Source organism: Choloepus didactylus, chromosome 14 (assembly GCF_015220235.1).
Source record: "Choloepus didactylus isolate mChoDid1 chromosome 14, mChoDid1.pri, whole genome shotgun sequence".
NCBI classification, from domain to species: Eukaryota; Metazoa; Chordata; class Mammalia; order Pilosa; family Megalonychidae; genus Choloepus; species Choloepus didactylus.
In genome coordinates this window covers 85,542,879-85,566,248 of record NC_051320.1, presented here as the reverse complement: position 1 = coordinate 85,566,248, position 23,370 = coordinate 85,542,879, and the positions used below count along the sequence as shown (strand labels likewise).

At 39.3% G+C, this 23,370-nt stretch overlaps 1 protein-coding gene across 6 annotated transcripts in view; it reads left to right on the top strand.

Annotated features, from left to right (window-relative positions):
- Positions 1–23,370, top strand: part of ASAP1 (ArfGAP with SH3 domain, ankyrin repeat and PH domain 1) — a 377,838-nt gene that overhangs the window by 303,068 nt on the left and 51,400 nt on the right. For all 6 annotated transcript variants that reach the window (XM_037802373.1, XM_037802371.1, XM_037802368.1 and 3 more), the window contains 5 exons: positions 6,365–6,452; positions 8,492–8,540; positions 16,498–16,661; positions 18,255–18,388; positions 19,528–19,619. In XM_037802373.1, coding sequence (XP_037658301.1) covers positions 6,365–6,452; positions 8,492–8,540; positions 16,498–16,661; positions 18,255–18,388; positions 19,528–19,619 — 527 coding nt within the window. The remainder of the gene's footprint in view (positions 1–6,364; positions 6,453–8,491; positions 8,541–16,497; positions 16,662–18,254; positions 18,389–19,527; positions 19,620–23,370) is intronic.

The following is a 23,370-nucleotide window of genomic DNA, read 5'->3' as shown; positions in this document are numbered from 1 at the left end:
TTCCTTCTTACCGACTCATCCTTTAGAATAACAAGGTTGCCGCTGTGCTGACACTGCCCAGGGTATGAGGAACTGCCAGATGGACCTCTTGCAACTGGAGGGCTGTGGTTTTTAACCTTCCCCTTTAGGTCTGTCCCAGTGCATGTCATTCTGTATTCTTCCAGTGTAACTGTAATTATAGTAGAAAAATCAGTAAAGTAAAACTTTGTTTATTTAGAGCCCACAAATTCAGAAAGTGTGGCCAATTTTTTATAGTACATGTAATTGGTAAAATACTAAAGAAAGTTCTGGTTTTATAATTTTGAAGGTACAAAACAGAGGACCTGCAGTCTGGAGCTAGTTAGTTTTCACTCTACTCCTACCTCACCCTTCCCAGTACAATAAATTATGGATTCCTTAAAAATGCTTTACCTTCACCTAAGGCAAAGATAAATAACCTTTTTGTACCTTGTTTTCCTCGTCTGTCGAAAGGGTGTGGTAATAGTGGTTCTGACTATAAACCGAAATAATTTCCAAAATCCAGTAGTTTTAAAATGCACTAAAATTTGGGAGATAAGATTTCCTTGCATGTTCAGCATGTACCTAACTTCTTGCCAAGGGTTTATTATGATTATTGAATACATGCCAAGTATATATGTCCCTCTAGGGCATAGTAGCTGTCTAAATAAATATTTATTGAACGGAAGCTTTGACACACAAACACACACAATGACTCAGCAACTCTTTTACCAAGCCCAAGTGCGGGAAGTAAAGAGAGCTTGTATTTATTTTTACCTCGTTTCACACAGCAGCCTTAGCCTGGCTGGGTCAGGCTTATTTCCCAAACAATTAATGATGTTCACTTCTTGTTTATAAAGCAGAACAATTCAGCAGGATGATAGGGGAGAAAATAATTTCATTTCTGGATACTAATTCCAGCAGCAGCTGTTTTCTGCTAATAGAGAAAAATGCCTATGCTAAAAACAGAAATTATTTTTCAGAAATCAAAAACTTGAGTAGGTTTGCTTTTAGTCTTTGTGTGTGTGTGTGTGTATGTAGAAAATAATACACCTGTGTGTATATTTTCAATTAGAAAGCAGTTTACAAAACAGTACATACACATTGAACCAACTGGTTTTTTGTTCATTTTTCTTGTTTTAAACAGGTAACTACACACCTAAATCTTGTGAAATCAAGGTATTTAACAATTTTCTCTGGGTGAAAAACTAGGATTCACAAATAATGTTGGTTTCTTTTCTGATTTGTCTCTCCTAATTTTTCTTTGGTGGTTTTGCATTATTTTAATGAAAAGTTGTTTTTATGAAAAGTAAAATCTCGAAAAGGACGAACGTCAGGGTATCAGGGAACAGAGCCGTGGAATCTTTAGTTTTGCAAGGTGCCATAACTGGATTTGGAGTGGAACCCCTTATAACTTTTGAAAGAGCTGCTGTTAAACAGCAGAGCCTTCAGGAGTTTTGTGTCCTTCCCCCCACTTCCTTCCAAATGCGTGGGCTGGGTAATTCTATAGAGGTTACATTTGGAATACTGTGTTAGAAGTCTCTCTCTCTCTCTCTTTTGCTGTATCTTGTGTACCTTGTCCCCAGTACCACTCCCACAGCTTCAGTTCAGGCTCTCATCACTGCTCTTCTAGCTCGTGCTCAGCCTCTCCCAGCCCCTCTGCCTCCTCCGCCACACACCATCCTTATCAAGCTCTTTCTGAAATGCAGGACTGATTGTGTCACTCCCCTGATTAACTTCCTACAGCAGAGGACCTGTCTCCTGGGATAAGAATGCAAATTCTTTAGCACCCCACCACATACAGTGCCCTCCCTGCCCCCCTGGGCACCATAATCTACTACTTGTCCCTTATGCCCAGGCCTTCACGTCTCCTCCTCCAGGACTTCGAGGTTTGACTGCCTCTGGGGACCTTCTCTCAGTCCTTCATGCATACCCGCGAGCTCAGGCCCAAGCTCCCCTGGCACTCGCCCGTTCTAGGTACTTTGTGAGGTCTGTTTCCCATAGAAGCAGACTTGATGGCACAGGTCACGTGCTTGGTAGGTGGTAGAGGCGTAGTAAATATCTGTCAAACAAATAAATCAGGTATTTCAAATTGGCTTCTAAAATTTCTCTTTATCAGTTTTGAAAGTGAGTAATTAGAGAATCAAATGGCGTAGAACCTGAGAAGATATTAAAATAGAAATTAACTACTGAACCTTTCTCATTGTGTATTTTTAAACCTCACTGTTGCTGGAAGCGCATGTTCTCTTATCCTGGGACATCCAGCTGCTCCCTGAGGGACAACATGGAGCTGTCTGTCCAAGCCTATGTTACACAGTAAAAGTGGAAGGGAAGGAGGGGTCTTTGGTCCAGTCAAATCTGGATTCAGTTCCAGGCTCCACCACTTCTGTATGAGGAGATCTTAGGAATGTTATTTAACCTTTCTGTGCCTCCATTTCTTTATCTGGCAAAAAAAAAAACTAAGAAGACTGTCCTCACAGGTAGTATATGAGATGGTATATGTAAGGTGCCTAGAATGCATTCATTCGTTTGATAAGTATTTATTGAGTGCCTGCTGTATGCCACAGACATTTTAGTGAACAAAACAGAAAAACCTGTGCCCTGAGTGGGGAAAAAAGAAAGCAAATAATGTGTAGTAATAAGAGCCAGCAAGAAGTTACAGCAGGGTGTGAGGGGATGGAAAGTTACTGGGAGGGTGGTCAGGCCAGGAATCTCCCTCTCTGAGGAGTTGCCAGTTGATTAGAGACCGAAGCCTCTGAGGAATTAAGCGTGGTATACAGCGGCCAGTGCTGCTAAGCAGGAGTGACAAGTAAAGTGGCAGGAGCGACAAGTAAAGTGGCAGGAGCTGAAGTCAGAGGAGCCCACAGGAGGTACCTAGAGGCCAAGGTACCGCTGAGGTTTTTATTCTGAGCCTGATAGGAATCATAAACAGTAAAGGCTCAACAAATGCAAATCTCCTTGGTTTTCCTTCCTTTTTTTTTTTCTTTTTTCTTTTTCCTCTTCTGTACAGTATAAAAGCATTAAACAGTATAAAAGCATGAAAGCATTTCCTAAACTGTTGCACAGTGAGGTAGCCCAGGGCAAGTCATTTAGTCTTTCTTTGAAACATTATAACTTCTTTAATAAATATACCTATACATTAGTATTAATTTTTGAGAAAGTGCTTTGAGAGTTTGGAAAGTTATACAAACATCTGGAATTACTATTACTGCTATTTTTAGTGATTTCGTGCCCTCTGATAACTTGGTTGTCAGACTCTGCTTGGACATGTCAGTTGCTAAGACTCCAAAATTGTGTGCTCTTTGCTCCCCAAAGTCATATTCCGGGTGATGGATCATTTGTCAAATGCCCCACAGGCAGCTCATTTTGGGGGAAGAACAGTAGGTATAGACAAGATGGATCTGTGTCAAATGACGTTCGTTGATGTGGCACTTGTAAGTCCAATAGACTTGACAAGCTTCTGAGAGAACAAATGCACGTCATTGTCATTAAAGTTGTAGTCAGTCATAGAATGACTTAAGCTTTATCCTCAGAAGCTTTCCAGTAATCCTCTTTGAAATAGTGGTTAGAAATGAGATGTGAGTGAAGTTGTTAACTTTCCTGAATGCAATTAATACTACACTGAGTAGTTTTTCCTTTTTTTTAAGATTTTTTTATCTGTTACTTGGTTGTATCTGTTGATAAACTTGTTCAGAAACACCAAATAAACCTGGATGGGGGAAGAACAAGAAATCATGTAGTTAACCCTCTGCTGCATCAAATTTGAATAGTGTCTAAAATTATTAAATTTTTTAAAGGCAGAGACTTCTTTACTTACATTAAGAACTTGAAACCTCTTATGTCACAGTTATCTTAAGCTTCGAGAAATTCTTCTGTTGACCCAAATTTTCTGCAGTTTGAGGTATTTCTTCTGTGCTTGTGCAAATGGAAAACAGCTGCCCAAACTTCCCCTTATAACAACCCTTCATGTACTTGAAGATGATTATTAAGTCACTCCCTAACCATCTTTCCTCTGGACTAAATAATGCCTTTAACCAATCTTCTAAGTTCCTATTTTCCAGGCCTTTAGTCATCTCTTTGTCTTCTCTAAGCCTTTCTACATCTTTCTTTAAATGTGGATTCCAGATTGAAACGTAGCATTCTAACAGTCTCACCAGAGAATAAAAAATATTTACAAAGCCCCCTTGAGGGACTGGGGGGAGAATGTGGAAATATTAAACTTCCCCACCTGGGGAATTCCTGATAGTCTCACAAGCATTGGGGACTACCAATTTAGAAGGCCAAGCCCTCAATCTTGGGGCTTGCCCTAATGAAGCTTGTTACTACAAAGGAGAGGGTAAGCCTGCTTATAATTGTGCCTAAGAGTCACCCCCAGAGAGCCTCTTTTGTTACTTTGATGTCGCTTCTCTTTAAGCCAACTCGGCAGGTAAACTCACTGCCCTCCCCTCTGCGTGGGATATGACTCTCAGATGAGCCTGGACTCAGCATTGTGGGTTTGAGAAAGCCTTCTTGATCAAAAAGGGGAAGAGAAATTAAACAAAATAAAGTTTCAGTGACTGAGAGATTTAAAATGGAGTTGAAACGTCCAGAAGGAGGTTATTCTTATGCATTATATAGCTACCCCTTTTTAGTTTTTAGTGTGTTGGAATAACTAAAAGAAAATGCCTGAAACTGTTGAACTGCAACCCAGTAACCTTCATTATTGGAGATGATTGTATAATGATATAGCTTACTCAGTGTGACTCTGTGATTGTGAAAACCTTGTGGCTCATACTCCCTTTATCCACTGTATGGACAGATGAGTAGAAAAATGGGGACAAAAATTAAATGAATAATGGGGGTGGGGTGTGGGATGTTTTGGGTGTTCGTTTTTACCTTTTTTTTTTTAGTAATGAAAATGTTCAAAAATTGTGGTAGTCTGTGAATATACTAATTGTATGGTGTGTGAATTATATCTCAATAAAGCTTTTATACATATAAATACCAATCCAATTTGAAAATGGGCAAAAGACAGGAAGGGACATTTCACTGAAGAGAACATACAGGTGGCAAATAAGCACATGGGAAGATGTTCAACATCACTAGCCATTAATGAAATGCAAATTAAGACTCTGATGGGATATCACTACACATCTATTAGAAGAGCTGATAGATGTCTAGATTGTTCCTAGCAGCTTTATTTGTAACAGCCAAACTCTGGAAACAACCAAAATGTCCCTCAACAGGTGCATAGTTAAACAAATTGTGGTACATCCATAGCATGGAATGCTATGCTACTTATTAATAAAAAGGAGCAAAGTATTGATGCGTGGAACGATTTGGATGTATCCGGAAGGCATTAGAATGAGTGAAAAAAAGCTAATCTCAAATGTCATATAACTTTATGCTTCCATTATATAACATTCTCAAAATGACAAAATTATAGAGATGGAGGACTGGTTACTGGTTGCCAGGGGTGAGGAATGATGGGGGGAGGGGGTGTGTGTTACTCTTAAAGGCTAGGCCAGAGCGATCTTTGTAGTAATGGAATAATTCTGTATCTTGATTGCAGTGGGGATTATAGAATCTACAGGTGTGATAAAATGACTTAAAACTGAGCATACATATTGTATCAATGTCAAATTCCTGGCTTTGTTACTGTATGTAATTATGTAAGAAGTAACCATTGGAGGAAATGAGGTGAAGAGCACTCAGCACCCCTCTGTTTGATCTTTTTGCAGCTTCCTGTCAATCTATAATTATTTCAAAATAAAAAGTTGTACATTGTCTGGTTTAAAAAAATTGCATTGATGAATGCACATCTTTATGATGGTACTGTGAATAATTGATTATACACTGTGGGTGATTGTATGGTATGTGAATATATCTCAGTAAAACCAAATTTAAAAAAAAAATGATACAGTAATGAAAGTTTCAACAGTCTGTACTTGGCTATTTGTAGCTTCCAGAAAGTGCATTTCCATGGATCATGCACACCCTTTTCTGAAAGCCAGATAGATTATTCTTGGTTCCATTCCCTTTATTACCAGAATATTAATGTACAGGTAAAAGATGTTTAGTAGAGCACCTAATTTTTTTTCCTTTTTTAATAAGATTCAGTATTCCAATGGGGAAAATATGACTTTATCAAATTTGCCAGCTTTTATTTGAGGACAGATACTTAAAGATATGTGTCTTCATGTGGTGAAGTTGGAACTATGCCCAGATGTCTATTTTCTTCATTGCTAAAAATGTGTCCTTATGTTGCTGAGCTGTAGCTATTATGGCCTTATGAAATTGTATGCCTGCTCTGAAGGGCACTGAGCCTGCAGGTGAGAGGATAGTACTGCATGTAACTTCTCTCATCACTCCTTTCCCTTTTTTCCAGTCTAATAGACAACCAGCTAAATTGAACCTTCTCACCTGCCAAGTGAAACCAAATGCCGAGGACAAGAAGTCTTTTGACCTGATATCACGTGAGTCCTGTTTCTGTCCGAGTCAGTTATGTAGATGCTGGCGCCTGCATGTTTCCGTTCTCTGGGTACTGAAGCAGGAGCTTTTCCAAACAGGTTTTTTGAAAGTTGGCACTTGAACAATGTCTTGTTATTCCTGTGTGTGCCACTCCAGGAATATCCTTCAGGTCTCCTAACTAGCACAGAGCCCACCTGCAGTTGGGAAGACAGATTTGTCCAGGAATGGAATAGAATTTAGATTTTTGCATTGAACTAAACCAGTTCTTGACCATGGACACATAGCTTTATATCCTTGGAGAGGTTTTTCTAGTTACATTCCCATTTCTCTCCTAGATCTGCTGAATCACCATGTTTAGTGTGAAGCCCAGACATAGGTATTTTTTTAAAGTCCCCAGGTGATTCCATGAGTGCCTGTGGTTAAGAAGCACCCTAGACTGGGGAATGCTGGTGTGCCACTGTAGCTGTACATCACATTTTTCCAGAGATCAGCCTTTGAAAAATCAGGCTCTTAAAAGGAAAACCATTTCTTTTTTTCCAGGCAGACCTGCCTTCAAACCTCAGTTTGAACCAAAGTCAGTTATACGATGTGTTGCTCTCTTAGTTCAGGCTTCAGATTTTGTTTTTCTCTTGTGATGAGAGCATAGTGGCCCACCCCCTACGTTATACCCTGTAGTCTCAGAGTGATTGGCAGGGGGTGGGGTGGTTCTCAGAGCTGGATGGCAGTGTGTGTAAGGGACACTCACAGATATTCAGAAATACTGAAACATGAGCCTTAAACATTCTTCCTTCTTTATCTGAACCCAGAAAGGCAGGCCAGCAGCTAAAGTGCATAGTCTGTGTGTAGATCCAAAAAAATACATACCTACCACGTGAAATCCTTCTGGTACAGTTGTGTGAATGGAAGCCCCCGCAAAAAATCTTGATCCAAATGGTTGTGTGACTCTTAGATGGAGTCCAAGCTGGATTCTGCCGCATTATTGACACTCGGGGTCCCTGTGACTTTTATGACCAAGGGATTTCTTGAGTTGTTGATGAGAAGGACATACGAAAATTTGAAATTATGACTTCAAAAAGCTAAAAACCCCTAGATTTGAGAACCTGTGGGTTATTAATATTAGTTTTCAGTTATTGAGCTTCTAGTATGTGCCAGGTGCTTTATGTTAATTATTGCTAATCTTTATAAAAGCTTTAGTAGTGTCCTATTTTACAGAAGAGAAAATTGAGACTCAGAGAAGTTCAGTGATTCCATGTGGTCACACAGTATTAAAGCAGGGATTCAAGCCAAGGCTCTGAGGCTCTCCTGTTCATAGCAGTTCTTTGGCATACACATCTCCTGTCACTCAGGGAGATGAGGAATGCAAGAATCCCTAGCCTGGAGCAGCCACATAGTAAGTGCTGGGGTAATGTTAGTTTGACACAGCGTGTCAACACCTTCTAGCAAATTTTAGGAAAAAGCTTCCTCCTGTATACCTGCTCAGAATATCCAAGTTAGGGTCCCTCCCTTACCCAGCAACCAGCTTGAAGACAGCCGTCAAGCAGCGGTTGAGCTCACCTTCCCTGCAGCTCAATGCACAGAGTGGGCCTACTGATCAAACTGCCCTGGGGGTGAAAGCTAAAAGTAAATGTATCATTTCTGAAAGGGAAAATTTTTAAAATAAAAAATAAAAAATAACAATAAAAGGAAAATTGAAAATGAAAAATAAAATACCAGGTTGGCAGGTAACACTCTCTAATCTGTCACTGAAACCCATTTTGATTATATTGGTCCCTCTCCAATCCCACTGTTTTTTTCAAAAGAGGTGCTAGGTGTTTATGTGGTATTTGCAGTTATTTTTACTGTATTCCAGTTACACTTCATAAAAATAATATTGACAGAGTGAATTGTGTAGCTGCTAAAATAAAATGGTATAAAAGTAAAATATTAATGTTAAAATCCTACTTTCACTTTTTATTTTATTTTTTCCCGGGAATTTTAAACATCTTCATTACCTAAGGATACTCTGCTTTCTAACGTTTCACTTTTTTTCTCTTTTGTATTTTAGATAATAGGACATATCACTTTCAGGCAGAAGATGAGCAGGATTATGTAGCGTAAGTAGTTTTGAAATAATGGCGCAATGTCTTGAATTGAAAAAGCACCTCTCTCCTGTACAGTGTGCTTTTAAAGTTTTCTTTTTGTCAGTGAGAATTACTGTTGGTGGCTCCACATGCTTCTTTTTCACCTCTGGGTCTTCACACATTGCCCTACGCAGGGTGCTTTGCTGTGTCCACTCAGGAAACTCTGCTGCCTCCCTCAGGATTCTGCTCAAGCCCCACCTGCTTGGGAAGACGGGGGAGTGCTCTCCTCAGCTCCTGCAGCCTCTGCTCTGCAGCCTTCTTCATGCTGTACTGTGATTCCCTGGTGCACATGTGTGTTGCTCTAGAGACCGAGATCTTCTCTAGAAGCAAGAACTGTGCCTTACTCATCTTTGAAATCACATCACCTGCACATAGGGGGGACTTGCCCAATGTTAGGTGGCCAGAGGTGTGAGCCAGGCTATCTGAATACTTTGTTGTTATTGAGAGAGCCTGGTCCTGAAATGAAGCATCTTGGCAGGCACCTTTCACTGGGGTGAACATGGCTCAGTTAAAGGGGCCTTGGTGTAGAGGGGAGAACTAGGTTCCGTATCACACCCTCCTGGGTTTGAATCCTGGTACTCACCCACCAGGTATGTGACCTTAGGCAGCCCCCCAGCCCCTTTCTTGAACACTGTCCCTGGTCCAGGGCCCGCTTTGTTCCCTCTTCCTTCCTGCAGTGAGAAAGGCTGTGTGCGAATACTATATTCTAAGCTGCTTGGGAGGGGGACATTTTTATTAAAGCTGGCAATTAGACCCTTTTGTAGGGTTCACATTTTTCTTGTCTCTAATAAGTCTTGGGGTAATGTGGTCCAAGTTTCATGAACTATCAAAAGGCCTGTCCCATCAGTAGCACACAGTAAATGTTCATTTCCATCATTAATTATTTTCTTAGAGCCGCAGAATTCTGTTTACACTGTTTTTGCCTTAAATTCACCTCTTTTCTCACTCTCTTTCTCTAAGCACCTTCCTTGGAAAAGTTTACTCTCTGTCTTAAGGAATAAATTATAAGGGATCACGTAGAGAAGAAGAAATATGTAGAGAAGGATGTAGAGTTGAGACCAAAAAAAGAAAGAAAGAAAGAAAAATAGCTGGTAGAGACAATATGAGAGACAAAGGAAAGGGAGGAGAAAGAAGTTCTGTTTATCCATTCGCTCATCTGAATACATAGTGAGTGTTGATGATCTGCCAGGAAGTTTGCAAAACATTGAGAATATAAAGTTAAATTAGTTAGAACCCCTGCCCTCAAAGAACTTGCTCTTTCCTGGAAGAGACAGGTGCTGAGTGTAAGGACAGGAGGCAGCGTGTTTTGGGAGTGCAGACAAGGAGCACACACCCTCTTGGGTTCTTGGGGGTATTGCTTAGAAATGACTTCCTGGAGGAAGGTAAGCCTGGCTGGTTTGTGAAGGTGTGAGAAGACAATACACAGTGTGTCCCAGGTAAGAGGTTGTGGTGGTCAGAACCACACAGGAACAACAGGAAGAAATAGAAAGGAAGTGACCAGTGTTACAGGTACAGAGGTGGTAGACTGGAGGGTGACTGGAAACCACATGGGAAAGGGAGACGTCAGGGAGGGTTGATCATCCACCTACAGATTCAGAGAGACAAGATAACAAAAACAGGTAATATTTATTGAGATCTTAATGTGCTAAGTATACGTTATGCCTCATCTGATTAATCCTCCCAACCCTAGGGAGTAGAGACTATTATTCCTAGTTTGCAGTTGAGGAAATTGAGGTGCAGTATGCCCATGGTCACAGTCCTGGTAAGCTGTCATTTGAACCTAGACAGGATTCCAAAGTCCTCTTGGAATATTGCTTCCCTTTCTCTTATTTCACACTTTCCTCTCCTTTCGTCTTCCTCAAAGCCCTAAGTTGAAGGCAAGTAGAGATTTGTGTGGGGCAAGGAACACATGCAGTTTCTCTTTGTTCCCTTTGTATCTCAAACCCAGGCCTTTAATATTTTTACTCTTATTTATAACTTACTGGTAGCTCAGTCCCATTTTGACTAGGGAGATGCTGGTTTCCTGCCCCCAGGGCTTTACACTCTTCAGTAAAAAGGTTGCTTGGCCCATTCTGCAGTTGTTGCACATTTTGCTCTTTGAACTCTCTTTGGGTGTTGGCGATGGTGAGGTGTCACTTTGAGTGCTGTAGGAGGAGATAATGGAAACCGTCACAGGAAACTGGGGCCTCAGTTCTTTGTTTACCTCTAAGTTCCATAGATGCAATTTCACTGCAACATTGTCGGTCTTTCTCTTGTGGAAGTGAACATGAAATTAAGTGAAGGAAGTCTTCTCACTGAGGAAGGAGGCAGGTAAAGTAGAGCAGATGCATGTTTAAAGTCTCCAGATATTGCTTCTGTCAGATAGTGACCTTTTGACCACAGGCAAAACATCTGACCTCAGTCTTTTCATCAGAAAGATGGAGATTTTATACCTTGCTTGCAGAATTTTGATTTGGGGGATAAAATGTGGAAAGGTCCTAGCACAGTGCCAATTTTCTTTCTATTTTGTAAACTCAGAGCGACTTAAAATATTAAAATAGAATTATGTGTTATATTATTTTTTAGACTTTTTGTGTGCTGATAACTGTAAGATAATTTAAAAGTTTAAAAAAATGGTCAAAAATAGTCACTTGATTCTTGACCCTTTTGAAATGTAGCCATGCCATTCCACCAAATTTGAATTATTTTCTCCAGAAAATTAACTGTACTCTAAGTATGTACTTCCCAATTATCATGGCAGACTTGTAAAGACCATTTCTTTGTTTGTCATGAGCTCTTGGGTGAGAAAGCAAGTGTGATATAGTGGAAGGACCCCCTGAAAAGGGCACAGCAGAAGTACCCTTTCATCCCAGTTGTGACACCAGCCTAGAGGTAGGACTTAGAGCAAGTCAGTCTACCTCTCTGTTCAGGTTTCTCATCTATAAAGTATTACAAACCCTAACTTAGGGTCCTCTGGAGGGTTCCATTTCAGGAATTAAAAGTACTTGGTGCATAGTAATTACTGGTCAACATTAGATAGCCAGAATGTCAGAAAGTAAAATACAGACTGCAGTCAAAGGGGAAAATCCTGTAACATCACTGACACTGATCAAAATGCAGCAGTGTTCAGACGTGTTGAACCCCTCAGTTTCTTGAATCGTTCTTTCAAAATAGTTTCTAATGTGAGACTAAATTGATGGAAAAAGTACTCTTTACTTTAAAATACACTCCATTTCTAGATGGTTGGTCTTGAAGTGTTGAGTTTTCTGTATCACAAGGTCCAGTGGTAGATACATTTCTCACAATACACTGAAGCTGAGTGCCACCTAGAGTCAAAGATGTAACTTGAAATTCACAAGCTCCAGGTAGTAGTTTGGCTTTTAATTCTCATTGCTGTTACAATTGCTTATTCAAAACCTTTTGTGGATAGTTCTTTGTTTCATATCCATTTTATCCTATAAGGCATCAATAAAATACTAGAGACACAGTTCTGAGCCTTTTGACCTGTTGAAGGTAAACATTAGTTATCTAGAATTCACTCAGTAGGTGAGAACAAACGGTGGTTTGGAAATGTTTGTTCATTGTCTTTTTTAAGGAAATTAATTTGGCACTTTTTTACTTACTTATGAAAGTAATACAAGCTCATTATGGATTTGGAAAGTTATAGAAAGGCACAGAGTCAGACAATCCATCCTTTCTCAGTTTTTCCTGCAGAAATTCCCTCAGACACAACCATTCTAACCTTTTTTCCCCAGCAGAAATACATAATAACACATATACATACATTTAAACTTGGGACATATAATGTTTTTTTCCTATTTATAAACATATTGTGAGCATTTCCCTAATGTCATCCAAAAATTGTTTGAAAACGTAAATTTTAAAGCCTGCCTAAATATTTTACTTCATTGTTATTTCATGCCTTACTAATCATCCCCCTGTAGTTGAGTGTTTAGGTGGTTTTATGCGTAGGTTGGTGTCAAGGGATCATACTATAATATATATAGAATATTTGTATATTAAATTGTTTCAAGGGTGCCAAGCTCTCTATTCTGGTAGCAAACTTTACTCCTGTTTTTGAAAAACATTGTACTTCCATTTTGGCCAGTGCACGGAGTCTTGTGGGATATTTCTAAGTCTGTCAGCTCATGTGAAGTGAAGAATTAAGGATATCCAAACCAGGTCACCAAACATCTCAATGTTTGTCTCAGCTTCTTTCTCCACACATGGACTGAAACCAAGTGCAGAACTCAGTTGAATTCCTTTAATTTCTGAGGGCATTAATGTGGGGCATTTTACCCTAGAGTCTAAAAAAAAATGCCATAGCCCTTCAGAACCCCCAGGAAAACCTAAAAAAAAATGAAAGTGAAGATGTGCAAAGTTCATAATGACTGGCATTTAAAATAATGTAAGAACTCAGATATAACTAAATTCAGATTTGTCCAAAGTATTGAATACCATTTGCTATCGACAGTTATCAAAAGGAAAATAAAATTGCAGTGGGAAGATTCAGAGGGCAGTTGGACAAAAATGAATATAAATATGTTCACAATAAGCTCTCTGATAAATATACACAACTGAAAAGTTTTGGGGAATATCTGGTTAATACATCTTTGAGACTTGCTCCTCGTTATGTAAAAATGTCATTTTTCCTTTTTCTTTGCAATAGTTGGTCTATTTTTCTGCAATTTGGTAAGGAATAAGGCTATAAACCAAGGAACAACACAGTTCAATTACAAGGGAAATGGTTTCTTATCTTCTTAGTGTATTAAAACAGAAAGACCTTCAAGGCATAATTCAATGAGCAGCCATAGAGCAAATCCCAAAGGATGCTATAGGCTTCAGGTCCACCATGTCATCTCCCTCCCTCTAGCCATTTAAAACCCCAGCATCCAAAAATATATATTTAATTCTATGAAGTTTCAGTCTTCATCTTTCTGTATATGCCTTTATTGCATAGTAGGGACGGGACTGAGACTGTAGAACTGTAGTCCATGGCAATTTTTGAAATTACCTGGATGGCTGCTTGTTGAGCTCTACTTTGAGAGTTGGCACCTTTCTGTATGTATGTTATGTTTTAAACTAATAGGGATGGCTGAAATTGTGGAGCTGTGACCCATAACATTCTTTGAAATTTGCTCTCTAGCAACTTGTGGTGTCATGCTTTGAAAGCTGTCACTGTTGTGTGTGTATGTTGAAGTTCACAATTAAAAAAAAAAGAAAGGAAACATCCTTCAATTATAAAATAACTCCTTTCTTGAAATACTTTAAATTAGATTCCTGTTACAAAAGTGCTCGTAGTGGAACTGAAATTGCTGGTGTTTACATATAGCTGATTACAGGCAGAACTCGATGCTCATGTTTGCTTGGTACCTTAAAAATCTTCTGCACCATCTAATGGAAACAATGCAAAATGCAGCTTGCTTTGTAGGATAAAAGCTGCAAGTTCTTCAGCACAGATCAATTCAGAATAGATGAAAGCTATAGAACTTAACAGATCAAATACCAGCCTCTAAATGAAACAGCTTAGGGAAATTGGCTCTCAGTTTTATGGTATACATAATTTTAACGTGCCCAGGATATTATGATTTCACCATGCAAATAAAGTACAATGTAACCATTCAGAGCAGCAGACAATGGAATTAACACGCATGATTTGCCAAACCAAGATCCAGAATATTCCAGATGTTATTTTTTTAATTATTCATTTTCAAATTAGTGCTGTATTTCTTGGTCGCCTCTATTTTACAGACACCATGTCATTTACTTTTCAAGGTGTTTACCACTTTCAGAAACCATGAATTTTGTGAATTTCATGTCAGAATCTACACCTAAAATTGTAAACTCAAATGCAAACAGAGATAAGGAGATCATTTAAATGAGAGAAGTGTACCTGATGTAATAAAGTTAAGAGGTTGTGGGACTGTGGCAAAGTGAAAATCACATGTCTTCTCTAAAAGGAACAGACTCTTTTAATGAACACCTGGTTGTTGTCCAGTGAGAATGTCCAAAAGAAGTCAGAAATCTGAGCTCTTACGTATATTCGCTAATTTTGAAAACAATTGTTCAGGCCCCTGGATACATATATGGGTCAGATACAACCTAGACTTAAGTCCCAGCGTTTGTGATTGCTGATTTACTATAAAGCAAGCCAATAAATGGAGAGTATAGTAGTGAATTCCCACTCTAGTTTTTGGAATCGTTTGGGATATAGATCTTTTGAGAAATATGTGTTCTTGTGCTTTAATTAATATTCATAGATTTGTTTTTAACTTTGCATGATAATGGGGAATACCAAATCACGAATCATTGTCCAATCTTCCCATCATTCCTTGCCAAGAAGTTCTAGGTCTAAGATGTGCCGAATCCATAACCAGACCGTTTCCTGTGCAACTCTGGGATAAAGGCAGCTGGCCAGTTTTGTGAAGCCACAGTTTCTGTTACGCCCAGCCCTTGCACTGGAGACAAGCACACGCAAATGAATGAAAAATGGATTTCAGAGGGGCAGTATTTGAAAGGTGTTTTCAAGTGATTATCAACACACTTTTTATATTTATTGGGCAAAGTGGCTAGCAGCTGATTAGAACTGAAACTCAAAGAAAATATAAAGATTGATGAAAGATGCAAGATATGTTGGATTGTAATAAACCAAATCAACAAAGGTGCATTTTCCCCCCACAACTATTTTAGATTTGAATTTTCTTTCTTCCTTTCACTTGACTTTTCAGACTCTGTTGCTTACTACCCTAGTTTTTAAAATATTTCTGTTAATGTAGTTCTTCTAAAAAGTTTGTGCTGTTTCTCCCTCACATAGGCTCACAGGGTCAGGGAATTCTTTCTCTAACTTAAGTAGATGTGGAGAGGCAGCCTCTGCAATTTATAACATTGCCTTTGCCTGCATATTACCATCTTGCAGATCAAAATGTTCTATTTTAGTAGCCAACATTGACCTGCCCCTTCACCAGACAATTTTTCTCTCGCAGAGCTGGGCCCTGAGTTCAGGAAACGCTCTGTCCAATGAGCAGGAAGCATTTAGCACATTGCTGCGCAAATAATAGATGGTCAGCTGTGTAAGTAATTATTAGTCCCACTGTAGGATTGTCAGAAGAGCTACTTCTTTGCACTTTATTAGAAGCAGATAGGGGTTTTACAGTGATGAAGAGGCTAGCAAGGATTTTGTGGTATTTTGCTGGTGTTTGAGTGGAAGGGTGTGCTTCACCGAGCAGTGATGAGGAGAGGAGTAATGGTGGCAAGGCCACTCAAGCCGAAGGAGCTAGTTTGGCCACCTCTGTTGTCATTATTAAAATGTTTCACATGCGTTGCTTGCCCATTAAATTTTAAGTTTCTTAAAGGCAAATAAATAAACATATATATACATATAATTTAATACCCTTCATTTTTCATTTCATATTTTGTCTGCGTTTCCGTGTTAATATACCTTTTCATAAGCATCAATTTTCATGGATGCTAATGTAATGTCTCTTCATCTTCTCTTTCTAATTTCCCCTAGTGACATGGACTTCAAGGTGCAAATGCCTTCTGCTAGACTCTCTTTCTTGCCTTCTGTCCACTTCTCACCATTTCTTTCTCATCCTTGTATCAAGTGTGACAGTTTGGACACTGGTCCCTCCCTGAATCCTCCTCATGCTGACATTTCTTTTATTCTGTCCTGATGGAAATACAAGTCCCTTGTGTATTTGTGCAAGTCCTCAGTTAACATGGATTTTCACCTTTCTCATCTATTTGTCTCATCTCTCATTTTCTCTATGTGTAGCTTTCCATTCTTTACCCTGTCTCCTTCAGATTTAGTTTATTTCATTTTTCCTCACTTTATTGCTTTGTTTTTTGTCTCTTTGGACATTCTTGATGAAATAGATTTTTTTTGGGTGGGGGAGGAAAACAGTGTCCATGCTGCTAATAGAGGCCTCCTTGCATTGTACTTTGTCAACAGATGGATCTCAGTATTGACAAATAGCAAAGAGGAGGCCCTCACCATGGCCTTCCGTGGAGAGCAGAGCACAGGGGAGAACAGCTTGGAAGATCTGACAAAAGCCATTATCGAGGATGTCCAGCGGCTCCCTGGCAATGATGTCTGCTGCGATTGTGGCTCGTCAGGTATTTGTTCCCACTCACAAGCTGGTTTCTTAAACCTCCTTTCTCTTCCTATGAATATAATATGAGTTAGTTGTTTAAAACCTTAGGCACACACTTAAATACACACAAAATGTGTTCCCACCATGCATGTTCCCAGTACTGAACTTCTTTTACCCATGCTGCTCTCTTGACCTGGCAGTCTCCCTGTTTTCTCTCCCTAAATGGTCACCTGCCTAAATGTTAACCATTTCTATAAGGTCCTGTTAAATAAGTACCGTGGCTTTATGGAGAGAGTATGGGGCAGGGTGGGGGATGAGGGGTTGGAGGCCAACATCCTCCGATTTGACTCAAGTCTGCCACCCACAGGCTGGGTGGCCTCATGCTGAGTCCCTTTACTCTTCTGATCTTGTTTCCTCCTCCTAAAAAGGGGCTAGTAAACTTCACTGAATTGTTATGAGGTCTTAATGAAAGGATATATATGAAATTGGCTGGTCGTACGTCACTTTCCTTTCTGCTCAGTGAAACCCACCCCAACCTTTATCCCATGCTACTTTTCCTTTCCCCTAAACTTCTGTTTTTCAGATAGCATTTTATATTGCCTAAATAGCTGACACTTACTGAGAGCTTGCACTGGAATAGGTATTGTGCTGGGTGTTTTGCTTATCTATATCTTACTGAATCCTCACAGAAGCTATGTAAGCCAGTTACTAATATCCCTGTGTTACAAATGGGAAAACTGGGACTCAGGTTTAGTGACTTGGCTAAGTTTGCACAGCTAACCTACTTTTCCTGAGCATTATGGATTACTTTCTTACTGTTTTACTTGTGAAGTGGGACTTCACTGCACACGATGTCGTAAGTGCCTCACAGACAAGTCTCAGGTTTTCTACTGTTTTCATATTCATGTGTGATGGTGATTCACAGTCGGAGCCTAAGGCAAGGCAGTAGTAAATACTCAAGTATTGATCAGTCAAAAGGAAGCTTGACATAGAGAGAGAACCCTGAAGATTTTGATTACATAGAAATAATTGTTCCCATTGTTCTAGAGCCCTTTGGGGTTGTAAAAAAAAAAAGCCTTAGCTCTCTGAAACATCTGGTATTCACAATTTACAACTGTCTTATTGCCAAGAGGTGCTTTATGGAGAAACCATAATCAAGAATGATGGTTTACTGTGAATTGCAACTCAGAGGTTAATGATCACTGTAGAGCCCAGTCCCTCCTGAGCAGTGCAGAAGAGGCCTTCAGCCCATCTCTGTCAGAGGTGGTAGTGATAGTGAGAGAAGACTGCTCTCACGAGGCCTTAGTACATTTCACAGGACCTCGTATAAAAAGTCTCTCTCACGTTTTCACAGAATAAAGCACTTAATTTGTTTTCAATTCAGTATTGAAGGAAAATTTCTTTTAATTTGTCTTACTACAATTTTTGCTCAGTCACAAAGTTTTAATTTTTATGGTTTGTCCCTTAGGCTAAAGCATGAGCATCCGTTTCTTCTATTTAAATCTTTCCCTCATAATTCTTAAGTTTTATTGCTATTGTATTGGCTTCTTCTGTAGTTGGCACACTAAAATTAGGTATCTTGTTTGTTTCAATGACTTTAAAATCCTTTCCACAGAACCCACCTGGCTTTCAACCAACTTGGGTATTTTGACGTGTATAGAATGTTCCGGCATCCATAGGGAAATGGGGGTTCATATTTCTCGCATTCAGTCTTTGGAACTAGACAAACTAGGAACTTCTGAACTCTTGGTAAGTAGTTACCTGCATTTTGAAGTAAAAGGCTTTTAAGTTTATTGTTATGAATATATTTAATATATTGCTTTTGTTTCTCTGCTGAATGCAAAGAATTCTAACTTCTGAATTTAAGGAATTTGCTTAGATATTTAAAATGTAATTTTTGTGATATGTAATACTGACTATTTCCATTTCCTATTTGAAGAAATGGTGAATCATAAGTTTCTATCATTAGAAAGTCAGAAATTTAGCTCAACTTAACTGTGTCTCTTCTTCTGGGATGGGCCTTTTGAAGCTGCTTTTTTCTTTAGGAATTAGTTTTTACATGATTGATTATAATAGCAGTAAAAGGAGTTAGGGACTGAACTCACATGTTGACTTTACCTAGTGGCTTATATTATTTAAAATAATAACTAAGGAGTTTTTTCAGACTCTGTTTATTTTTAGTGGTTCCAAGTTTCTAAAAATGCACATGTATTGGGAATGCCCTGTTGACTGTTGTCATAAAACTGGTCACTCCTTAGCCCATAAGTTATTTAGGTAGGTAGTAAGGAAAAAAGAATGTGTGGAGTTGTATTGCTGCACTTTATAGCATGGAAAAGGATTGTAAACACTTATTCATGAGTCCTTCATTAATTGCATGCAGCAGTTTATTTGTAACCCAAGTGTGATGTAGTCATCTATTCTGTTCCACTGAAAGTAAATCTGTTAAATGTAAAAATAAGACATGATGGTGGTTGAAAAAACTGTTGCTGTTCATTTAGCATTTAACCTGTATTCACAGATGGAATCTTTTCTGTCTGATCTTTTAATCTCACATAGTGAAATCCAGATTGTGTGTGTGTGTGTAGGACCAGCCACATTCTATTTTATTGTAGCATTTATCACATTAAAAAGAATTATTTGCTGAAAGTCTGCAAGCACTAGTGGGAAGGGAACATGGTTTACCCATCTCCATATTTCCAGCACTTAAAAGTTCAGTGCCTGGCACATAGTAGGGGCTCAGTAAATGTTTGTTGACCAGTTGGATGGATGGTTTGTAGTCTGAGTCAAATGAGAGAAAACACATATTCAGAAATCTCAAAAGCAAATAATGGGAAACTTTGGAACTAATAGTAAAGCATTTGCCATATTGTATTTTGTTTATGTTACAGCTGGCCAAGAATGTAGGAAACAATAGTTTTAATGATATTATGGAAGCAAATTTGCCCAGCCCCTCACCAAAACCCACCCCTTCAAGTGATATGTAAGTACTTCTGGTATATTGAATTTTCTGCCATTCTCTAGTTACTTTTCTATCCTCCTCAAAAAAACTCTTAGTGGTTATAGTATTTTCATTCCCTAGAGGAAACCCCATCATCAGGAAAAAGCAAAGCCAAGAAAAGTATTTTGAACTGTATTTCTGGATCACACAGATGATTTTCACCATCACCTTCTCCCACATAGTTGCAGCCAAGCACCTGCTCTGTGAAGGACAGAGCTTCATGAGGATAATTATTTCTAAGTCATGGAATGTTGTTATAAATCAGAGATGTACAAAGGTGATGGGGGATTACTACTAGATTGGCAATTGGCAAGAACCCAAATTTTACCCACTTGGGAGACTGGGAAAATAGACCTTCTCATATGTTGCTGGTGGGAACACAAAATATTACGCTATCTTTGAAGGGCATATCTGTCAAAATTATAAGTGTATTTACCCTTTGAGGAATCATACTTCTGGGAATTTATTCCTGTTCTGTAATAGAAAAAAATTAGGAACACAGCAAGTATTCATCTGTAGACATCTGATAAATATTCTAGGGTAATAGGCACACAGTGGAATATGATGCAGATGTTAAAAAGAATAAGGAAACTTTCTGCATTCTGATTTGGGATGATCTCCAGAGTATACCGTTAAGTAAAAGAAGTAAGGTGAGAACGCCATACAGAGAGTATACACTACCTTTGGTTACCGGGTAAGGAAGGGTTGAGGGGAATCCTTCTCTATCCAGACTCCCTGTCTGAACTTAGGAACTTTATTTTGGGTAAATTTGCTGATAAATCCTCACTTTTGAACTCTCACCATTTACTGTCTGGACTCAGAAACGAAATACATTTGGATAGTGAAGAATACATAAACATATATAGATTTATTTGAATTTGTGTTTGCTTGAAGAAACCATGGGAAAATACACAGGAAACTGATAAAAGGGCTTACTCTGGGATGGGGGTGTAAATGAAACTTCTCAATAAAAACTTTTTTTATATCAATCTTAGTTTTGAGTCATAAGAATCTATTAAACTCTTGAAAAAAATTTAATTGAACTTACATTTTAAAATGTTTTAAGTACTTTGAATGAATAGGAGGAAAGAGACTAATTCAAACTTGAGTGAGTTGAGGAGGCTTTGTGAAGGAGGAAAGCTGGGAAGTAGATGCCAACCTAAATTTAGTTTTGCTATCCCAAATTTGCAAAGCACTGAAAGTATGGGGCACATTCAGTGAAAAAGTTTTTTTTTTAATCTGAAATCATGAAATTAAATCTCCCAGAAGGCTACTTGGAAATTGTCTTTACTTGAGTTCAATTCAACAAATACTTACTAAGTGCTTACTCCATGCCTCAAACTGTGTTAGATGCTGGGGAAACAGCAAAACACCAACTAGATGTAAACCCTGTCCTCATGATACCTAGAGTCCAGAGGGTAAGGTAAGCATTAACCAAAAACTTAGCCCATTAATGACTTAATCATATTTGTGATAAGTGTCACAGCAGAAAAACTCAGGATATAGGGGACATGTATAATCTGAGGGGACACAGATTCAAGAAACTGATGCCTTTTTCACACTGATGAACACAAATTTAGCTGAGAAATAAGACATTTTTTAAATGTCTACATGACCTAGACCTCTAAGGCATTGCTTTAGGATACATGTCATCGTAGCATGGATTTGCTCTGTGGCCTCATGCAGTTTTTGGTCTCTGTAAGGCCTTCCACTTCAAAATGGTTATTAGTTTCCAGAATCTCCCATGTAGAATGGTTAAGGGCAAAGACCCTGGAGCCAGACTGCTGGAGTTCAGATCCCGTCTCTGCCACTTCCTAACTCTGTGATCTTGGGCAAGTGACTTCATCAGTTTGTGCCTCAGTTCATACATCTGAAAAATATATCCACCTCCTAGGGTTGTGGCGAGCATTAAAGGAGTTAATGAATTAAAAGTGCGAAGAGCAGCACTTGGCATTTAATACATGCTCTGTAAGTGTTTACTACTACTATTATTATTAATTATTAGTACTGTTCTCTCATTTGGCCAGTGACCTGAAGGAGAATAAAGTGAATCTCCTGTAACACGCAGTTCAATCACTCATTTATTCATTCAGCAAATACTTATTAAGCACCCTCTATGATCCAGGCATTCCTTTAGGTGCTAAAGATACAGCAGTGAACAAGACAAGAGTTCCTGCCCTGTTTACGTTCTAATTGGGAAAAGGAAAAGACAGAATAAAAAAATAAATAATGGAATTTCACATACTAATAGGTGTTATGAAGAAAGTAGGATAAGGGGTTAAAGTGTAAAGGGAACCGAGGGCATTGTAGTTAGCTCGTGTGGTCAGGGTCCATCTCTGAGGATGTGTGGCATTTAGGTGTAGAGCTAGAGGATTCAGAGGAACAGACACCAGGAAGAGTCCACCGGGCAGGTGGAACAAGAGGTCTAGATGCCCTGAGGCAGGGCACGCTTGGCATATTCAAGGAATACCAGGCAAGCAGGAGTGGCTAAAGAGGGCTGAGCCGGGGAGGGGGAGTGGTAGAAGATAACTGTGAAATGGAGACCAGGGCCAGGTCATGCAGGCAATTGTAGCTTATGAAATGTTTATCGCAAGTATGATTGGAAAGTTTTAAACAAGGGAAATGACATGATCTGAGTTCTGCCTTAAATGGATCATTCTAATTCAGTGGTTCTTGACCAGGGGTGATTTTGGCTCCCAGATAACGTTTGGCAAAGTATAGAGACATGTTGTCACAACTTGGGGAGGTGCTACTGGCTTCTAGTAAATAGAAGCCCGGGATGCACTAGAAATTCTATAATGCATAGGACCACCACCCACAACAGAGAATGACCCAGTCCAAAATGTCATTGGGACTGAGGTTGAGAACCTCTGTTATAGCTGATGTGTGGAGGACAGACTGTATGAGGGACAGGTGGAAACAGACTGGAGAGAGGCCATTAACACCAGGTCTACTGAGATATGGAGGTAACTTGGACTAAGGTGTAGCAGTAGTTGAATTGTCAATGTATTTTGAAAGGAGAGCCAACAGGATTTGCTGAGTTTAAATATGGGATGTTTAAGGAACTTGTCAAGGATGACCCCAAGGTTTTTTACTTAAGCATCTAGGTAAATGGCTAGTACTTTTAACTGAAACAGGGTAGATGGGGAGGAACAGGTTTGGTGGGACATGGAGGGTCCTTATCAGCCAGAGGACTAGAATTCTGGTGTGCAGACTTCCAGTCAAGCCCATTTTCCACCCTCTCTGTTGTACCATGTCATAAAGCCTCTAATTGACAGAGGACTGTGAGCTGAGTACCCAGAAAGAATTGAACACATCCTGCCCAGTGAGAGCGACAGAATTGGAGACCTGAGGTTTAAGGTCATCTGCAAGGTGACCCAGGCATCACTCCATGTGATACTTGAGTACGCTCTGCAGCATTTCTGCCGAATTGTTGTACGACCTCTGTGTGATACCTCCAGCAAAAGAAAGCCACCTGCAGACCTTGCTGTTACTTTGCTTGTCTACAGTTTGCCTCTGTAACTTTCCACCATTGATCCCAGTTCTACCCTTGGATAGCAGTAAAAAGGAAGCTTCCAAATGAACCTCTAACCCACGCCTCATTCTTTGATCCTTATGTAACTACGCTCTTTCTTCCCTAGAAGGTAGTGTATAAGGCAGGTATGATTGCTAGCATTTTATGAATGAGGAAGGTGGAGCATAAAGAGAACTTGATTTGCCCAGGATGACATAG